The sequence below is a fragment of the Fusarium oxysporum genome, chromosome II (genome assembly GCF_013085055.1).
Source record: "Fusarium oxysporum Fo47 chromosome II, complete sequence".
In the NCBI taxonomy this organism is placed as follows: Eukaryota; Fungi; Ascomycota; class Sordariomycetes; order Hypocreales; family Nectriaceae; genus Fusarium; species Fusarium oxysporum.
Genome location: NC_072841.1, coordinates 258,303 through 276,275, shown reverse-complemented (window position 1 = coordinate 276,275; position 17,973 = coordinate 258,303). Strand labels below are relative to the sequence as shown.

The following is a 17,973-nucleotide window of genomic DNA, read 5'->3' as shown; positions in this document are numbered from 1 at the left end:
TATGGAGTCATGGAAGCGCTATGGGGTAATAAAATAGTCAATTGGGTTTCTTTAACGCGTCGGCTTGGTATATCTTGGGGTATTATAAGCGTTACAAACCGATCAATGAGTACCACTAAACAACTTCCTCGAACGTCACCGCATCGACATTGGCCTCAGCGTTGGCGCAGCTAAATCCAATAGAAACACTAAGATAGCCATACTGGGTAAGCTTATCCTCCGTAATTGAACAAGTAGTGTCCAGAGGAGTCCATTGCCCAGCAGCAGCGTCGGCGCTGACTGTCACCGAGCCACCTTGGACAGGAACTATGTTATTAGGGTCTCCATAGTAACAGCCGACTGCCATTGCATTGCACCCATCGCCGAACTGTGTATTGGTCGCAAAGTCGACTCGGAGCTGAGCAGAGAGACGATAGACGCCTGTCTTGAGAAGAGACTTGTCGATCTTTTGGTAGACTCCATTGTTGTACGACTCGCCATCGGAGATCCCGAACTGGAGGACTGCGTAGGCTGGACCTTCGTAGGGGGACGAGGAGCCAAGTTGAATGGCATCGTTTCTCGATAGCCAGGGATCTACTGTTCCGAGATCGAAGTTGCCGTTGATGAGAAGTTCTGTTGGCTCTGCCTCAGCGGTTGTAGTGGTTGCAGTCTCGGCGACAGTCGTCGTGCCTTCAGTGGTGGTTGGTACTGTAGTAGCCTTGCTGCTGGTGACTAATGTAGTGTCGATGCTACTGACGACTGTCGTACTCCCGCTGATGGCGATGGTCGTTGATGCCTCGGTCGCAGACGTGCTCAGAGTTGTTCCATCCTCAGTCAATGTGGTAGTTGTCTCTGACTCGGTTGCCGTCTCGGTCTCACTGATCGCAGTACTGGTCTCGATGGTAGTGGAAAGGGCAGTAGTAGTGTCGGATTCAACTGTGGCAGAGGCAATTTCAATGGCAGATGTCACGATGCTCTGGGGCTTGCAAGGGCCAGCATTAACAAAAACCAACAAGGCCAGGTTTGCAAAGGTCACAATTAGCTTGTTTGAAACCATTTTGGCAGACTTCTAAAAATGCAGGTAAGGAAAAGGGAAACGAGCGTGGTGGGTTTGTGAAAACGAATGAACCAAAGGAGAATCAACAACAAGAGAAAAAGAGGACATTCACCAGTTTCAATCCAGTACACTACTGTGAAGTGGCTCAGGGGCATACACTGACTATTGGAGCCTTAGCACGGTTAATGGTCGTGGCATCCGATAGCGTCTCAATAGCGCTGAAATCTCCCCCTGGTTGGACCAATAAGGTTCTCAGCTTCACGGCTGGTTCTATAGATAAAATAAGAAATAAATTAAAAAAGTAAGCTTGTATTAGGTGGTGCTTTTCTCTTTATTCGTACTTTCCCTGGCTTTGTAATCGTTGAACAGGGCGGGAGCTAATCATATCCAAGACTTCCACGTTGGCATACCCTTCATTGAGCCCTTGTTCTGTTGCCTCGATAGCTTGTCAACATTACGATACCACTCTAGTCCTTCAATGCTTCGCCAAACGATCCCTTGTATCCATTCTGCTCCAAGTACAACCGAAATTGTGCGTCTTCGCTCTCAAGCTCCTTGTCCTTGTCTGGGATCAGAAACCAGGCAACAAGTCCACCGACAGCAGCAAAAGCAGCTCCGATGAGAAACACCGCTTGAATACCTCGCTGCTTATCGGAGAAAGAGTCTTGAATAGGTGTAAATGCCTGTGTTCCAATCGCCGCTCCCGCCTTGCCCATTGCTGCCGCAAAGCCTAAGAAGTGGCCTCGGAGAGGTGTTGGGAAAGACTCTGCAGCACAAAGAAACGTGGCGACCTGTTTTATAGTTAGCATGTCTCCAGGTAGCTGTACTGTCAGTGGTTAGGGCTTACACCAGGGCCCATCTCTCCGAGTGCGTTGAAGATGCCATACAGCACGATGAACAAAGGGAACACGGACTGGATCGGGGAAAGCGCTCCACCGATGATAAAGCCTAGAATCGTCCATCCAAGAAAGCCCAAAGTCATGGTTTGTCTGCGACCAATGCGGTCCATGAGTAGCCCTCCAACAACGCAGCCAGGGAGGTAAAAGCAGTTAACAACAGTACCAAATCCAATATTCTGTTGAAGGGTGTCGTTGGGATTCAGCGTAGCAATGATTGTCGAACTAAAGATTCCGAATGGATATGTCTGTGGCATACATCAGTATAAAGGCCGAGGCTCAGCTTGTGTATTTATAGCATTGTGCTTACCACAAAGTCGTAAAAGAACCAGGCCAGTGATGTTCCAAGCATTGGCTTCCAATATCTCTTGATTACGAGCAGATATGGTATGTCATGCTTGATCGCATGTTTCTTGTATTGCGTTGAGTCAAACTGACGAAGTCGAAGAAACAGAAGAGCGACTGGCAGGATAAATCCGATGCCAAAGTTTATTCGCCAGACACCGTCACCGACATGTTGATGATACGCTGCGAGGACGATCAATGCTACGACACCTGCCATAACGAATCCGAGATCAATGGAAAAGTCTGTTGCAGCAGCGACTAAGAGTCCGCGTCGGCGTCTAACAAAGGAAGTTTCGTCAGAGGCTTCGGTACTGCCTGTGCCGCAAGTCGGGTATTCTCCTATCGAGGCCATCAGTTAGATCTTTATCTCAAATCAGGTCCCTTTTCGGTCCTTACCACCAGCACCAAATCCTGCGACACCTCTTCCAACAATCATCATCCAAAACATGCCCAGCTCAGTCTTGCCATGTGCCGCAGTCGCGAGTATGATACCCAGCACCAGGAACAAGGTAGCAAACACAATACCAGTCCGTCTGCCAAGTCTATCAATGGCGTAGCCAAAGAAGAGCATACCGAGGACCTCGCCGATGAGGAATGCATTGGAGAGTCGAGTCTTGATCGAGCTAGAGAAGCTGTCTGGGTATAACTTGGCAAAGATAGGATTCATGTATCCGATGATCTGCGCGTTATATCCATCGGAGAACAGAGCCAGTCCGCTTGTCAGTACTGTTGTGATGGCTGACATGCGTGACTTGGTGGTGATTTCAACGTCTGTGGCATTGACAACAGTGTCATTTTTGAAGGATTCATCGTCTTGATTGCTCTTTGGAGCAGGCGTATCTTGAGGAGCTTTCTTATCCATGGTCCTAATCTTGTAGTTGATAGTATAAAAAGGATCTTATTTAGAAGCATGTATCTTGGAACATGTCCAAGAGGTCCTTAACTTTTATACATGCAAAGACAGCGCCTCCGAGCTTGGAGACCAAGGATGTTCTTGGTTTGCAACACCCTTCTGCAACCAATTCCAGCATAGTTGGATATACAACAAAGATAAAAGACAGGCTTCAGCGTGCCCTGATTATGGAACATTATTGGATGCTGTGATAAGATTCTTTGTCTTCTTCAGGAACCGATAGCTCATTGTGTGCACGTGGGCAATGTCCTTGTGTTTGGTTGGGCTTGACAGTATTGATATCTTGGAACGGTTGCCGATACCCCGAGGAAAACCCAACGTCTACCCTCGTATGGGTCTCCATGTTTTCTTACCGCAAAACTTTCCTAATTCCCGTCTAATAGCACTTAGCTGTAGCTTGGGTCCTGGGGGTCTGGTCTGAAGTGGGCCATGCTACTGTGTTTAGTCGAATGCAGACATGAAAAAGTATTAGTCTCGGTTACTCGGCATGCTACAGTTGCATTTTTGCCATTTTATCTGGGTACATGCTGTAATTGTCCTGTCTCATTGCTCAGAGCAAAAGTGTCCGTAGCGGGAGACTAATGCAGCTAGTGAGCGATAGCCGACAGAACTTGATATCTTATCTCGAGCCGAGTAGCGACCAACCCATGGCTGATGTCAAATGAGAATGCGCATGGAGCTCACGAGACACATATTTCAAGGCGAGTTGGGGATCAAAAGCATAACGATAAATATAAGTATGGATGTTACTTGATCAAATCAATTATTCCGCTGAATACACCTGGAAAATCAAGACCTTCTTATTACTTGTTAACATCCAGACTTTTTGCTTATACTCACTACACTCAACCTTTTAACATGGTGGTCACCGATTATCAGATTTCCTTCTTCAAGAAGAATGGCTACTTAATTGTCCGTGACCTACTGCAGCCTGGCCAAGTCAAAGACCTTCAATCATGGGCGGAAGAAGTTCGGAACTGGAAACCGACTGAAGATTCAGAATTCATGCCCTACGAGGTTGGAGATCCCCTGAAACACTGGTGACTTGGTAAGAAGAAATTAATTGTGAATTAGGAGGTCAATGACAAAGGCCACACTGTTCTCTGCCGAACTGAGAACTTTGCCGATTGTCACAAAGGTTTCAGCAATCTCCTACGAAGCCCAAAGCTGCTTGGTCTTCTGAATGATCTTGCAGAAGAGCCTATGCTTTTGTTTAAGGAGAAGATTAATTACAAACTCGCTGGAAGCGGTAAGTAGAATGCCTATGGAGGCGCACCCGTCCTTGTCTGGAACTGACAGTTCATAGGCGGATTCGCGCCTCACATTGATGCTGTTGCCTACACGCACATCAAAGATGTCAAGCACTTGACAATTTTACTGAGTGTGGATCCTTCCAATATTCGCAATGGAGGACTTGAAGTTGTTGATGGAAGCCATGAGATGGATGTTCCTATTAACAAGGCTACCAACTGCATTGAGTCGACTTGGGTTGACTCTCACACTTGGACGCCTGTTGAACTAGAAGCTGGTTAGTGGCCCATGTTTCGCACCTAAATTACCATCACTGACCTCTAACAAGGCGAGCTACTAATCTTCACTTCTTACCTGGCGCATCGCAGTGGTGCCAACAAGAGTAGCTCAGACCGCAAGGCGATCTATGCAACTTACAATCGGGCTTGCGAGGGGGATCTGCGCCAGGGTTACTACGAGCATAGAAAGCAGGAATGGCCGGCTACACATATGCGAAAGGCTGGGAAGTCTTATGAAGCGGGGGCGTTGACCTATGGCTTTGGATCTCCTATGCTTAGTGTGGAGGCTGGAAAGCAAGTTACCTTTTGAGTAGCGGTGTTTTGTTTAGGCTGTGACCTATCATTGTAGCTTAACTTTAATTTGACTCTAGTTTCAAATCATCTCGGTTTTCTTTAAATTTCCTGTCGATGCTCCATTAAGCTTGTGAGTTGTGAAAGTCAAGGTTCAACGCATGCGAATGAGACCGAGGCGCAGGTCTTGAAGCTGAAATCTGTTATCTTGACGTGATTTCTATAGGTATTTATCTGTAGGACTGCAATATACTGAACAACGATCGCATTTTATGGCATATGGATGCTGCGATCTCCGCTCATCGATCATATCAATGAACTCCATGCACAATTCCACAGACTGCACTAAAGATATAAGCGCTATCATAGCCTACAGGGACCTTTCACCACTAGAGTGTACTAAGAGGTAAATGGCTAGCCTGGATGCCGGACCTATGTGACCCACTCCAAGCGACAGGCGAGAACCGAGAGCCGAGAATCTTGGGAATTTCGCAGATATGCAACGCATGGAACCTCATTGGCTCTAAATCCATTGATTAGGGATGCGGAATTTATACATTAGGAATTTTTAGTCGCCTTAACTAGTAATACTTGTGGAAACGTCAAAGATTCAGCGTTAGTTTATAACTTGGACTTGTTTTCCCACCATGCCAACCCTTCAGTGCATATTAATCACCATCACTTGAATATCTACACAGTCAACGCAGTCATGGAACTTCCAACAGTCCCCACGCCATCTTCCGTGGCTGAGTACGTTATATCGGTTCTTCAAGCCTCCGAAAACACACCATACATTGGAGAACCTATCTCTCAACTCCAGCATTCCCTTCAGTGCGCTGCCCAAGCTGCAGCAGCATCACCACCAGTAGACGAAGCCACACAAGTTGCCGCGTTGCTCCACGACATCGGTCAATACGCACCCGCCAAAGACCTCCGCAAACTCACCGGAGGTGAAGCCAAAAACCTCGGCGGACAAGCAACAGGCACAAGTGTTGGTAGAGTCGGCCATGAGACATTGGGTGCACAATTCGTTCTTGCGCTGGGCTTTTCTGAGAAAGTTGCCCGTCTTGTGGAATCACACGTTGCTGCCAAGCGGTATTTGTGTGCAGTGGATAAAAGGTACTTGGACAAGCTTTCCGATGCAAGCAAGAAGAGTCTTGCATATCAGGGTGGACCGATGAACGATGATGAGATGGGTGAGTTTGGTTCTGATAAGTGGTGTAAGGAAATGTGTCAATTGAGGTTATGGGACGACGAAGCGAAGATCGAGGGACTTGCGGTCAGAGACTTGGCTAGCTGGAGGCCGGCATTGGAACGACAGTTAGAAGGAAGACAGGGCAACATGATATAGACACGTAAGTTCTGCATAATATTTATCATGCCCATAAAATATGTATACCTTTGATCATTTCGACGGTAGAGTGGGTCATGAAATAGAACAAAACATATTCGAGACTCAACCAGATAAGATTCATGAAATCTCAAGGATTATAATAAAGCGCCCAACGTACCAGTAGATGCAAGCATAAGAAATATAATAAAACCCACTTTTAATTAATATCAAAGATCGTTCATACGAGTCTTCCCTCTGGTCCTGATGGGTACGTGAAATACGTCGCTCTTACTTCCGTTCTACAGGGTAGTTTCGCATCCTTGAGGTTATTCCAACCCGAAGTGGGGCAGTAAACAACAAAACAGATAAGAAGGAATCTTGCCTCTCGCTTACAGATAAGGATCGTCGCCTGCAGATAAGCCCCGCAATCTGCACTTCTCCTCTGAGCCTATCAAACACGCACATGGTCATCGCCCAGGGTTAGATCTGGGGCTCGCAAGATCTCATTACGCGCAAGGCTCGTGATGGGGAATGAATTGGATTGACGATATCATGAACCTCTTCATCTCGTTACGAGCACTGCAGCGGAATCTCGGCACGCAGCCGACCCGCGTTGAGGTGTTGGGCCATCTTTAGTGCGCTCCTCTTCAGTCTATAACGACGACCGACAATCATGCAGACCACGAGGCACCAAGGCTATCGTGGTCGGGTCCGGAGTGGCTGTCTCACTTGCCGAGCCCGGAAAGTCAAATGCGACGAGGCCAAACCTGTCTGTAATAACTGCACACGGTTACAACGTCAATGCACATACAAGCCCCGCAGAGTCTTTCGGCAGACTGCCAGCGCCGATAACTCGCCACCCGGTCAACCATCGTCATTCCACTTTGAGGGTATACGTCAAGAACCAGAGGCAAATGATATCAACCAGTCCCACTCAAGTCCATCACTTACAGATGAGTACGAGCTTCAAGGGACATCAAGGGTGCTCTCGACTGAGAGGACGAATCAAACCCCTTTTCTATACGAGGGCAGGACGAATGTAGATGTCACTGCTTGCTTACAGAAAGCTCTTCAATACCGAAGTGCAGTTCCTATCGTGAATGACAACTACGAGCGCGATGAGTCGCCATTGAATTTGATATCACGAGATATCGAGTTGACCACTACGCTTGATATCCTTACCCTCCGCACCCAGTCCCCGTACATGACGGAACTCTTCCTTGATACAGTGGAATGCCCTGGAATCACGCCATTCGACCCTATAAACTGGAAACTAGCAAAGCAGCATATCGTACATCTGGGAAAATCATGTCTGGCTATTTCTTCCGGTATCACAGCTGTCGCAACTCTATGCAGGGACAGGTCTTTGCGCTTTCGACGTCTGAATCACTATCTCACTATCACTCCGCGAGGAAGAATGTCGAAGAGCTCTTGGAAGATGACGACAAGGACTTTGACCTTGTCTTAGTGGCCGTCTTTCTGTTGTGTATGTTTGAGTTAATACACTCTGGAGATATCGTGCCATACCTGAGAGAGCCAAGATTGATCTTCACTCAGAGGCTGCAAGCTTGGACACAGACTCAGTCTTCACGCTCGGAGCTTTGCATCCGCATAGTTACCTGGTTGAAGATTCTCTATTCAGCCTCCTTTCGAGGTGGAGCAATGGGTCTGCTATCTGAGAGGGTAGTTAGTCTTCTCCCTAATTTCACCAGCCCAATACCGATCCTCAGGCCTCCTGCCAGCCAAGAGCCAGAGATATCCAACCATTTATACGAAGTCTTGAGCGATCCAATATTCGACTTCTATTGTCAACTTCAAACGTTATCTGGAGAAATTGCCAAACTTTCACTTTACCATCGTTCACGCACGAAACGTAAAGACCAGCAGGAGGTTGTTGAGCGTATGGCGAGTTTAAAAGCCCGACTTCGAGCACTGTGGGAGAGACGGTGCGCCACGCAGCGTCAATCTCCAGAGCATTTGCGCTCTCAAATGGTTCCCCGAATCGCAAACATGATTTCAAGTCTCATCAATGTTTGTGAGGCTGCATATCATGCTGAGTTCATTGATATAGGCAGACAACTCGGCGATCCCGTGTCTCAGACGGCAGATTCGAGGGATGCTTTACACAGGATCAAGGAGATTCTGGACGATTGCCAGGGTGAATCAGGGGGGATTAATCCTGGCTATCTGAGACCATTATTCCTCTGTGCTATAGAAAGTACAGACAAGGAGCAGACCAATTGGGCGGTGGAGAAGCTTGCCAACATCCAGAACCCTGTCTATCGTGGAGAGTTCTTCTCGGCGTTTGCGAAGGCACTTTCAGAAGCACAAACGCGTAACGATAGGAGGGTTACCTCGAGGTATTTCTGCATCTGGTATTTTGGAATCACGCCACCATTTCTGTAGGAGTGCAGGTAGAGCCTGGGCTGAGAAAGATTTATTAATAACAGAGGGCATCTAACCAACCGTACTGTCGACATAGCTGCCGCAGATAACACAGCAAAGGCAGTAGGTGATATAATGAATGTAAGTAGTCATGCTGGCAAGAGGCGCGCGAATTGGATGCAGCCATATTTGAAAAAGGGTATATTAGCTTCTTAAATCCAAGCCTATATCCCTAAATACACAACTATTACTCTAGCTACGAAACTGCGAGTAAAGCCTGGTGCTTCTCTTTTTCCAAACTTCCATTCTCGACTAATAGCTCCTCACCTTCCAGCATTGACTTTGGTCGTTTTGGAGCCTTTGCCTTATCTAGATTTGCTGCAAACTGCGACTCCAACGCCCCGGCATTTTGAAGAAGCACCTTGCAATTAGCACAAGGAGCCATCAGGTTCTTCCAAACATCACTGGTAGAGTATTCTTCATAGTCGGGATACTCCGCCTTTTCCATGAATTTGCTTTTGAGAGCGAGGCCAGTCATTGAAGTTTGGTTTTGCTTTTTATCTCTGGGAACTGATTAGCAATAGAAAAGAATCTCCGCGATGCGAGCATACATACGCCAAGAATCTGATAGCGAATGGGTACGTTTCAGCGCAGTTTCCGTACGGTACCATGTTGCGATCGGCCTTCTTCTCCATGTTGGGAGCTGTCTTGTTTTTGAAGTCGTTTACCTGAACCATGGGCACTTTCTGACATCTGAATAGCATATCAAAACGGGCCTCTTGTGCACGCTCCCTCCAGGCTCCCGTATATGTGTCAAGCTTCACATCCGTTTCGAACTTGTCCCCGGCATTGGATGCCCCCAGAAAGTATTGCCCCCAATGCTGCTTGGTGGTCTTGTCGACTTCAAGATACCACGTACATTGGAAAACAAACGGCAGCTCACCCTCGCCTTGAATACTTGGCTTCCACTTCCAATTAATATCTATTTCGCCTGCGATACGTGAGCACCAACGCCCGTAGACTGCTGTGAGAGGGAGGTAGAAGTTGTTTTTGTCAGCAGAGGCCGGCGCTGGTCCCAGGAGGCTAAGGAAAAGGCCAAGGAGATCGAAAGGGCACCACCATTGCGGTACTGGACCTAATGAAGCCCGTGGACTATGCCTGTAGTACCAACCACTGACGATGAATTTGGATGATGTTTCATCATCCTGTTTCCAGTCACGGTTCATCAGTCGTGCAATATGCGATGATGGTTGCTTTGTTATGTCCTTGTACAGACTCCCCTTCTCGAGCCTGTTGCCTTGGTCAGTAATTAGGCACTGAAACCCATAAATGTAGGTAAAAATATGCATGACTTACGAAAGAAGGACCACACGATTGTGAATTTCCGTAAGGAGAGTACCTAATTCTTTATCTCCGGGTTTGATTCCACCTGCGTCAGCGGTCTCCTTCATCCATTCAAAGATCTACTACAGCATTAGCCTTGAGCCCATCCTGAAATAAAGGCATGAGAAAGAGATGGAGCCTAGTGCAAGTACTCGGCTAGAGCGTACAGTACACACCTTGTCTCTGTTCCATTTATAAGCTGCACGGAACCAACCTTCCCCCGGATTTGCCCAACAAGGTTCCAGAAGGGCGAATGGTTGGCCTGGCATGCTTATGTTCTTGGTGGATGACTAAATAAAAGTGAGATGAGCCCTAATTATCAGGGTTCCTACTGCTGTCTGTGGATAAAGAGAGGTAGGAAAGAACAGTTTCGCTTTTAAAGCTGTGGCATACAATTTCGCCCCTTCCCCCTTCGACAAATGCACGTGATAAAGATTTGCACATAAATACAGGCCCCCGTTCTTCATCTTTCCGATCTAACTCTTCTCTTGCAAGCATACCTCACCCCCCTGGTTCAGCCCGAGCCGCAACGAGAAGTACCGACCCGTTAAACCAATCTCAGCTGCCCAAGAATGGTATGTAGGATCAACTCCCCCTTGCATGTCTTGGGTCTGTATTACTTGCTGCACAGTACAAGCTTTCTCTGACCGGCTCACCAGTCTATCCCCGCAAATCTTGTCCCCGACGACTGGACTACTGACTCCGAAGAGATGGAGAAGGACTTCTACTGGGGGGACAAAGGGAGTGGTAGGTTGGCTGCAGCCGCTGTCGGTATCACCAACCCGGAGGGTCTTATGATCAAAGACAGGGAGGAAGGAGGAGACGCCTACCTGTTCCAGGACGCAAATGGAATCTACATGTGGAGTATGCCCACGAATGACGTGTACAAGTACACCAAGCCTACCAGTCGCGATGATATTCTAGCCGAGATGCGCAAGCCCGCGGGTCGCGGAAAGGTAGAAATGACGTTGATGCCTCGACGTTCTTAGATTGGTGCATGAGCAGGGTGCTTACTGTATGGAGCTTAATCGAGATAGCAATGATATGACATGAAAAACGGTTGACACCTGGTTACCTTTGCTTTACCGCTCATGTAGTACATGTCACAAATGCAATGTCTGCATACAAAAAGTTCCATACATCGATCTTGGCATGCTCTTGGCCCAGCTCTTCGCTTTACTGCAATCGGGCATGGCTGTATTACAAGCTCTGTGCGCTTGCAGTCGGCACAGGGAATCGAGTTAGCTCCTGTGTCAGACGGAGTAATAGCATAGGCTGCCAATCAATGGCTGAGATATGCAGAAAAACATCTGCCGTGTTTCAGACGGGTGATTGGAGCATCTGCATAGTCACCGACGGACCGCATATGCATAGTCACTCTTTGCTAGATCAGGAACACCGACTACTGGCATGTATTGGAAAGAAATGCAACATATCATCGTTGCGGCTGAGCAGGGACACTTGTATGTCTCTGGACCGTGGGGGATCTGCAACTCATCACAACATCATGATGTGAACACCCTAGATGTGACATGTGACACATGCAGGTCTATGGCCGAGGAAATGTTATGCAGTAGATCAAAAATGGACAGCGTCGTCTGCAGATGTGAGACAAAGCGCCCGTCTCACGATACCCTTATAGGCAAATGGCTCCCAATCCTTTAACCGAGGTTTACCAGTTCTTGGCGCCGACGGAATGTAGGTGACCTGAAGTAGCAATGAAACAGAGAGAAGAGAGAATCTCCATTTCTAATACCACTGCTCTCCTTAGGTTCAGTTTGGTGTCTCTTAACAGGTACAGCAGAGATTGATGGTTAGATGTAGCGCGTGCAAATGGCTGTTCACTTCTCGAAAACAGGCGTTTTGTATATAAAATTTCTTAAAGGAAGTAACAGAATCCTAGGAAAGACCCATGGTTGTAATTCAATGGCGAAAGCTCAGCATTTCGATCCTTTTACTGACAATACGAGACCACTTCTTTCCATTCTCCCTAATGCTTAACTACTTCCACAGATAGAGGAGGATTGTCCACTATCATCACGTTCGGCTCCACCAAAGGGAGTGCAGGATTCCTGCAATATCTCGCCCGAGACTGAATAGTCGCAGTTGCGGTACCACGCCCTGGAGCATTGATACTAGCCAACCCAAGCAGAAAGCTCAACTCAGGCACAGCCGGCGCCATGACCCAGCCCTTCTCAGCCCTAGGAAGTAACCGAATGCGCAAATAGTACTTATCCTGATTCTGGTCGTAAAAAGTCGTTGGAATCACATTGAAGCGCAGGTTCGTCAACATATGTGCACCAGGTCCAGTGTAGTTCGACATCAAAGCGTATGTGGCATCGTTTGGTGAACCAAGTGCTATGTCGATGGTGACTTCCATGAGTAAGTACTGGTTGATATCGCTTTGTTTAAGGACGATGGAGAAAATGAGGTCTTGGGGAAGATTGAAACTATCTAGGACGACTTGGCTGTGATTGTCGGCTAAGTTGCTGCTGACGCGTATGAGGAATCGGGGTGCTGATGCGGGCTCGGATCCAGGTGGTCTGACTTTATAGGTACGAGTTCCGACTTGGCTCTGATGGGCGTTGGTGGGGATGTTGTCTGGGTCGCTGACACTTGGGCCTTGATGAAGTGGCATCGCTCGAACATGAGGTGACAGGTAGTTTGAGAGCACATCAAGTGGAGAAACGTAGTCCGCAGCTCTCACGAAGCTATCTTCATGACTTGAATCATTGTACTCATCTTCATCATGTGGATCATTCTCTACTGGCGCTGCAGAGACGTCCGCACCACGGGCAGAAAGGTTCTTGACCCTAACGGCTTCCATCATGTTGATAGTTCTCAACTCCGGGCTTCCGTCTCCCAAGTCAGGAGGAGCCAAGCCTGCTATCGCCTGCGCAGCCGTAGCACGCTTAGCCATGTTGATGGTCAGGTTATAAATGGGATCGTTGAGTTGCATTGCAAACAGTGCAGAAGTCGAAGCGTCATCAGCAAAGTAAGGTCTGCCAGTTCCTTCTTGCTTCCCCATCATATCTTGCAACACTTTGAGCTGTACATCTGCAAACGCGGGAAGGTGTAGTATACGCAAGTCATTGAGACTTTGGTTGGGTACAGAGTTCCATATGAAGATGTTTTTCTCCTCGGCTGGAGTGTATATGATCTCTTTGAGTGCCTTGTGTCTGTCCTTATCTGTTTCCCTAGTGCTTTGGTCAACAGTATACTGCCGTCTGATATTTACCTTGACCTCGGCAGTGTCAAGGCCACGAGCAACAGCAAACCGCTGCTGGTGCGCCGGCTGCGTGAACACGAGGGATGAAAACTGAGCAGAACCAGGGACACGGTCCATGAACGCCATCATGACGCCATCCGCAACAATCTCATGCCGCAAAAGAGGTGCACCAGCTGGGGGATCCTGACCAGCGGCTTTGAGGGCGCTATCGTTGGACAAGACCTCGACGCGCAGATCGGGAAACATGGTCACCAGGTCTGAGCGGAGGTAGAAGCCATAAGCAGGTATTTGGACACGATGGCCCATTCCATCAGGTGTACGACCGATGTAGTCATTGAGTGCTTTCTTGATAGCGACGCGGTCCTCGTCAGTACCGAAATGGTTGCCGAGGGATAGAGCGCCGTCGATGAGGGCGTCGACCCAATTCCTGTCGATATGGAAGAAGCGTAAGTTCTCGGGCTGGAGGTAACTCGGATCAGGTATGAGATAGTGCGCTGGTACACCGGCGAGAAACATCCTGTCGATCAACCATGAGAGTACCGTCATCCAGTCTGAGGATTGCGGATCATTTGTCTCATCGTAAGGGTCGCCCGATCGACTTGAAGCCAGTTTGCGAACAGAATCCAGCGCAGCAGCTGGGTACTTGTCCTCAAAGAGAGGCGAAGCAAAGGAGAGCGTCGGTCGATCGCGACGCTGGAGCTTCTTGTGATGCCATCGACGCTTGGCTCCTCCATGCCTGAACACGGGTTTGCCAGGCTTTCTCTGATCAGGTGCTTCCCCAGGCTCTTGAGGCTCAGAACCACGCTTCTGAAGATGGATATCTGCAAGTCCCTTGACCATGGAGGAAAGATCCTTGAGAAGATCATCGCGAGTGCGAAATGCAGTATCCTTAACCTCTTTGACGGCATTGATCTTGACTTGCTTCGCTGCGGCGGCGTGCACTGCTGTTCTGACACGTCCCAGCGCAGCAACAAAAGCTTGATCACCGAGGGCCATAGTACGGCCAACCTGCCAGGCCACAGAGTATGTCACATCCATGATGCCCAAATTCTTGTCAAGAATTTGCAAGTCCACGCCCGAGGTTGAGCATTTGGTCAGATGCTCCAAGGTAAGCACATAAGTGGGAGTGAAAGGACCTCGATACAGCGCTACAGTTGCCTCGCCTGTTTGAACGCGGTATTTGACCAAAGTATAACCATCGCTCAGACGGCGACCAACAAGCTGCTGGGCTTTGTCTGCAGACGCTTTCAGAGGCGCTATGACTTCATCCGGGGCTCGCAACACATCGAGAGTGCGACCCAGATTCTCAAAAGCATCCGGTACATTGAGTGTATTTGGTGGGAGGACTGTATAGTTCCAGCTATAAAGGGAGCAGAGGGCAACATAGCGGTGGTTCTGGCCCGGATAGGTCATGGCCTCCACGCCTTCGATGGATACTAGATGTGCGCACATGGTGGTTGGAATGACGTTGTCAAGCGGTCCCGATCTGTTGCCGACGACGATGCTAAAGACAGCTGTGTCCTCAACACCAGCGAGAGCCATTCCAGAGCCGTTGATCTTGCGCACGTGGGAAAGGTATTTGTACTGTGATGTATCCGGCCCACTGCCCTTGACTCGATTACCCTTATCGTCAAATGTCGAGAAGAGACTGGTGAACAGCCCTGGCTGTACGAAGATGAAGTCCCCACGGCTATCTTTCATAGAAGGTGGTCCGAGTCTGTCAGTGATTGGTGTTGTCACATCAGACTTTAGCTTCCACAAGTCATCGATGCTCATGTTGACTGTCATTGTGGATGACTGCTTGACGGGCTTGAGAACGCCATCGCTAGTGCCGCTGAAGATACTGCCTGCACCGTCCAGATCCTCCGGGGGCAGTCGAAGCTCGTCTTGGGAAAATGCAAGCACGACAAGCCATGGCACACGGTTGCGCGGTATGCTGCTTGCCTTATCCGCGCCCAAGGCTACTCTCTTCATCTGCGCCTTGAGATCCATGTTGGTCCCGCCCTTTGGACTTCCCAACCTCTCCCACGGGAGGTGCGGATCTGTCAAGACGACATGCGGCAGGATTCTATGATCGTCGCTGTAGCCTGCTGGAGGATATGTAGAGTGGACGCTTCCATCCGGCAGGGAGAACTGCGGTGCATCAACGTAGAAAGGCTGCTCTGCCTCCAAGTTGAGTTGTTCGCCGTTTGCTTGGATGGTTTGTTTTACTGAGATGATGTGCTTGGGGCCCGCTTCGATGCCTGGGGCCCAGAATGAATTCAGCTTTTGTTCGCCTGGGGGCAATGGATCAATCTCATCCTCGACGATCTTGCCGTCTGCGAGGACGGTCACGGACTGGAAAGCGTTGAGACGGGCATCAGCGCGATTGGCGGCGACAACGCGGCGAGAGTGCCGTATTGTTAGATGGCGAGGAGAGTCTATGCGTGTACTCTTGCCTCCTGGATAGATGCCCATGGTGTCTTGTTCTTGCTCAGTTGTGTGGGTTTGCCTATGGTGGACGTGTCCAGGAGGGTTCTTAACTGGGACTTGGGGAGAGACTCTAGAGACGCGGTATAATTGCCATGAAAGTGAGCGATGTAAAACGGCCAATGTTTGCTGCCCGCTCTTGGTCAGAAAAGCCTCCTGTGCGCAACGCTGCTTCACCTGTTGTGGCAACGGTGGATACATCCACGATGAACAATTGACCCGTTTCAAGCATTATCTGCATATTCTAAATCTCATTAACAGGGCGTAGGTGTCGGGAGGCATTGCAGAACTGCTGCGTCTTTGGGGTACAGCAAATGGAGGCCTGATGCATATTTTTACAGGCTGTGCGATTGTAGTTTACCATGCTAGAGGGGTGTCTGTATTGCCCAAAGCTATATGGGCAGCATAAACGTATCGGATGAAAGCCCCAGAGACATTTCATGCATAGCACCATCAATGCTCCGACCTGCAGATGCGGCCCGGGCGGGGTAAAGTGACAACGAGATCGAAATATGTAACCTATTCCTAATCGAGCAAGGACTATCGAAATCATGATCTGATCTGATATGCAGGAGATGAAAAAGGGACTTGTCAAGTGAAACATGCGCGAGACATACGTAATCATTCATTCGGCCCGACGGCGCCGCTGTCGATTAGCACAGATCGTTTCTCTGCCGTTTGTTTCACATGCCGTGTCTCACTTACTGTACCCATTCTACATCTCAGACTATATGCTTTGATGCCAATGGCCTTATCGGTTATACAGAAGCGGGGTAAAGCCTACCGAAATGCAAAGGTTGTTCAGCTCATGCAGTGTGCGTATCTCGACTTGGTGAGGTTACGAAAGATGCATGCGGTGAGTAAAGCCAAGATCGTGACGAGAGAATGAACGGCATTGAGGAAAGAGGGAAGAAGAACGGGGTTCTTGGACTGCCCACCCAAAGTTACAGGAGACTTCATGAGTTCTCCTGAACGAAAAGCCTCTCACCCTAAACTGCCACGAAACCAAGTAAATTATGGCTCCAATCACTGCAGTAATCGACAAGATCACCGCCGGCGATAGCGTCATTAAACTCTTCTACTCCACCGGAAAAGCCCAGCTCGGTCTTGCGTTATGGTCAGGCACAAAAGATGCAGATCCTGAGAACCCCATTCAGACGCCTCAGGAAGTTGGAAATGACCAGTACATCCTCAATCCATCTCAGATGGCAAGCGTCAATTCCCAAGGCGTAGAAAGGGTCTTTGCTCTTACAACAGACAACCCTTTCAAAGTCACCCCAAATGATTCGTACAGTCTATCAGAGATTTCCGAGTCAAACCAGAAGGAACTCCAGAGTGTGTCCATTGGCAACACTACGCTGGCTGCCTGTGGGGATGGTGACAATGCTTGGGTCTACTATAGCAGGTGAGTGAGGCACCGATATGGACTGGAAATAAGTCGATTGCAAGACAGCTAATAACCTTCAACAGGAACATGGGTAACGGCAGAACCCTTGTAGAATTGGACCTCCAGACTTCACGGAGCACTGACCTCACATGGACCCATGATCTCTGGATCAACTCTTTCGCCGCTGCTTGGTACGATGACACAACTGGGAAACGCTGCGTAATTTACGAGGGGAGTTACCTTGTAGATTATGTCGTCGACAGCGGCTCACGTAAGTATCTCGCTCCCATCTTTCGAAGACTTCTGCTAATTGCCTCAAAGCCGGCACTGCAATATCCTCAACTGGAGACATGCAGCGCAACACTCCAGTAGCCGTCGCATTTGACAATGGCAAAGTCTTTCTTTACTACTGTGGCAGAGGCGCCGCCGGTGGCATTCGGCGCACCATCAGGACTGACAATACTTGGGGTACCTCTACACTTATTGATAGTCGTACCATTTCTCAGGATAGCCAGCTCACTGTGGTGAGGGCCAATGGCATTAATCATTTGTTCTTTGTGGCGAGGGATCAGAATGAGGAGGAGGATGATTACTTTGTGCATTACCCGGATGAGATCAATTAGTTTGAATAGCTGGCAATCAAAACTCAGAGAGCAGTTGGACCGTCTTGTGAATGTGACAAACAACATCACATACATGAAGAATATGCACAGATATGAGATAAAACGATGACAACCTTCTGTTATGAAGCTGTTTGTGGCCCTTCTCATATTGACT

The 17,973-nt window shown here is 48.6% G+C and overlaps 8 protein-coding genes across 8 annotated transcripts; 4 read left to right on the top strand and 4 right to left on the bottom strand.

Moving 5' to 3' along the window:
- Positions 1-115: 115 nt before the first annotated feature.
- Positions 116-1,036, bottom strand: FOBCDRAFT_236281 (uncharacterized protein; the record flags this gene model as incomplete). The annotated part of the gene is made up of 1 exon (XM_031172351.2): positions 116-1,036. The coding sequence occupies one exon, from the start codon at positions 1,034-1,036 to the stop codon at positions 116-118; it is 921 nt and encodes a 306-aa protein (XP_031049136.2).
- A 467-nt stretch (positions 1,037-1,503) lies between these two features.
- FOBCDRAFT_196117 (major facilitator superfamily domain-containing protein) lies at positions 1,504-3,139 on the bottom strand (the record flags this gene model as incomplete). The annotated part of the gene is made up of 4 exons (XM_031172350.2): positions 1,504-1,827; positions 1,884-2,180; positions 2,243-2,616; positions 2,674-3,139. 4 exons carry the CDS (start codon positions 3,137-3,139, stop codon positions 1,504-1,506), a joined length of 1,461 nt encoding a protein of 486 aa, XP_031049135.2.
- Positions 3,140-4,048: 909 nt separating this feature from the next.
- On the top strand, positions 4,049-6,361 carry FOBCDRAFT_247526 (uncharacterized protein; the record flags this gene model as incomplete). Its single annotated transcript, XM_031172349.3, has 6 exons — positions 4,049-4,207; positions 4,265-4,439; positions 4,497-4,718; positions 4,770-5,017; positions 5,404-5,467; positions 5,709-6,361. 6 exons carry the CDS (start codon positions 4,049-4,051, stop codon positions 6,359-6,361), a joined length of 1,521 nt encoding a protein of 506 aa, XP_031049134.3.
- Positions 6,362-7,016: 655 nt separating this feature from the next.
- On the top strand, positions 7,017-8,770 carry FOBCDRAFT_314984 (fungal-specific transcription factor domain-containing protein; the record flags this gene model as incomplete). The annotated part of the gene is made up of 2 exons (XM_054703132.2): positions 7,017-7,634; positions 7,700-8,770. The coding sequence occupies 2 exons, from the start codon at positions 7,017-7,019 to the stop codon at positions 8,747-8,749; spliced, it is 1,668 nt and encodes a 555-aa protein (XP_054559107.1). The 3' UTR covers positions 8,750-8,770.
- A 162-nt stretch (positions 8,771-8,932) lies between these two features.
- Positions 8,933-10,380, bottom strand: FOBCDRAFT_236276 (uncharacterized protein; the record flags this gene model as incomplete). The annotated part of the gene is made up of 5 exons (XM_031172346.3): positions 8,933-8,952; positions 9,056-9,291; positions 9,344-10,018; positions 10,085-10,191; positions 10,288-10,380. The coding sequence occupies 5 exons, from the start codon at positions 10,378-10,380 to the stop codon at positions 8,933-8,935; spliced, it is 1,131 nt and encodes a 376-aa protein (XP_031049131.3).
- A 303-nt stretch (positions 10,381-10,683) lies between these two features.
- On the top strand, positions 10,684-11,100 carry FOBCDRAFT_196112 (uncharacterized protein; the record flags this gene model as incomplete). The annotated part of the gene is made up of 2 exons (XM_031172345.2): positions 10,684-10,686; positions 10,771-11,100. The coding sequence occupies 2 exons, from the start codon at positions 10,684-10,686 to the stop codon at positions 11,098-11,100; spliced, it is 333 nt and encodes a 110-aa protein (XP_031049130.2).
- A 1,001-nt stretch (positions 11,101-12,101) lies between these two features.
- FOBCDRAFT_236275 (uncharacterized protein) lies at positions 12,102-15,797 on the bottom strand (the record flags this gene model as incomplete). Its single annotated transcript, XM_059610069.1, has 2 exons — positions 12,102-13,283; positions 13,350-15,797. The coding sequence occupies 2 exons, from the start codon at positions 15,795-15,797 to the stop codon at positions 12,102-12,104; spliced, it is 3,630 nt and encodes a 1,209-aa protein (XP_059464019.1).
- Positions 15,798-16,771: 974 nt separating this feature from the next.
- FOBCDRAFT_213775 (uncharacterized protein) lies at positions 16,772-17,852 on the top strand. The gene is made up of 3 exons (XM_031172343.3): positions 16,772-17,214; positions 17,280-17,467; positions 17,518-17,852. The coding sequence occupies exons 1-3, from the start codon at positions 16,826-16,828 to the stop codon at positions 17,817-17,819; spliced, it is 879 nt and encodes a 292-aa protein (XP_031049128.2). The 5' UTR covers positions 16,772-16,825; the 3' UTR covers positions 17,820-17,852.
- The last annotated feature ends 121 nt before the right edge of the window (positions 17,853-17,973 follow it).

Bases quoted from the DNA above. Each gene is read 5' to 3' on its own strand.
- FOBCDRAFT_213775 (XM_031172343.3), top strand. From the start codon at position 16,826: ATGGCTCCAATCACTGCAGTAATCGACAAGATCACCGCCGGCGATAGC. The intron at 17,215-17,279 runs GTGAGTGAGGCA...AACCTTCAACAG, and splicing joins GCTTGGGTCTACTATAGCAG to GAACATGGGTAACGGCAGAA. The intron at 17,468-17,517 runs GTAAGTATCTCG...ATTGCCTCAAAG, and splicing joins TGTCGTCGACAGCGGCTCAC to CCGGCACTGCAATATCCTCA.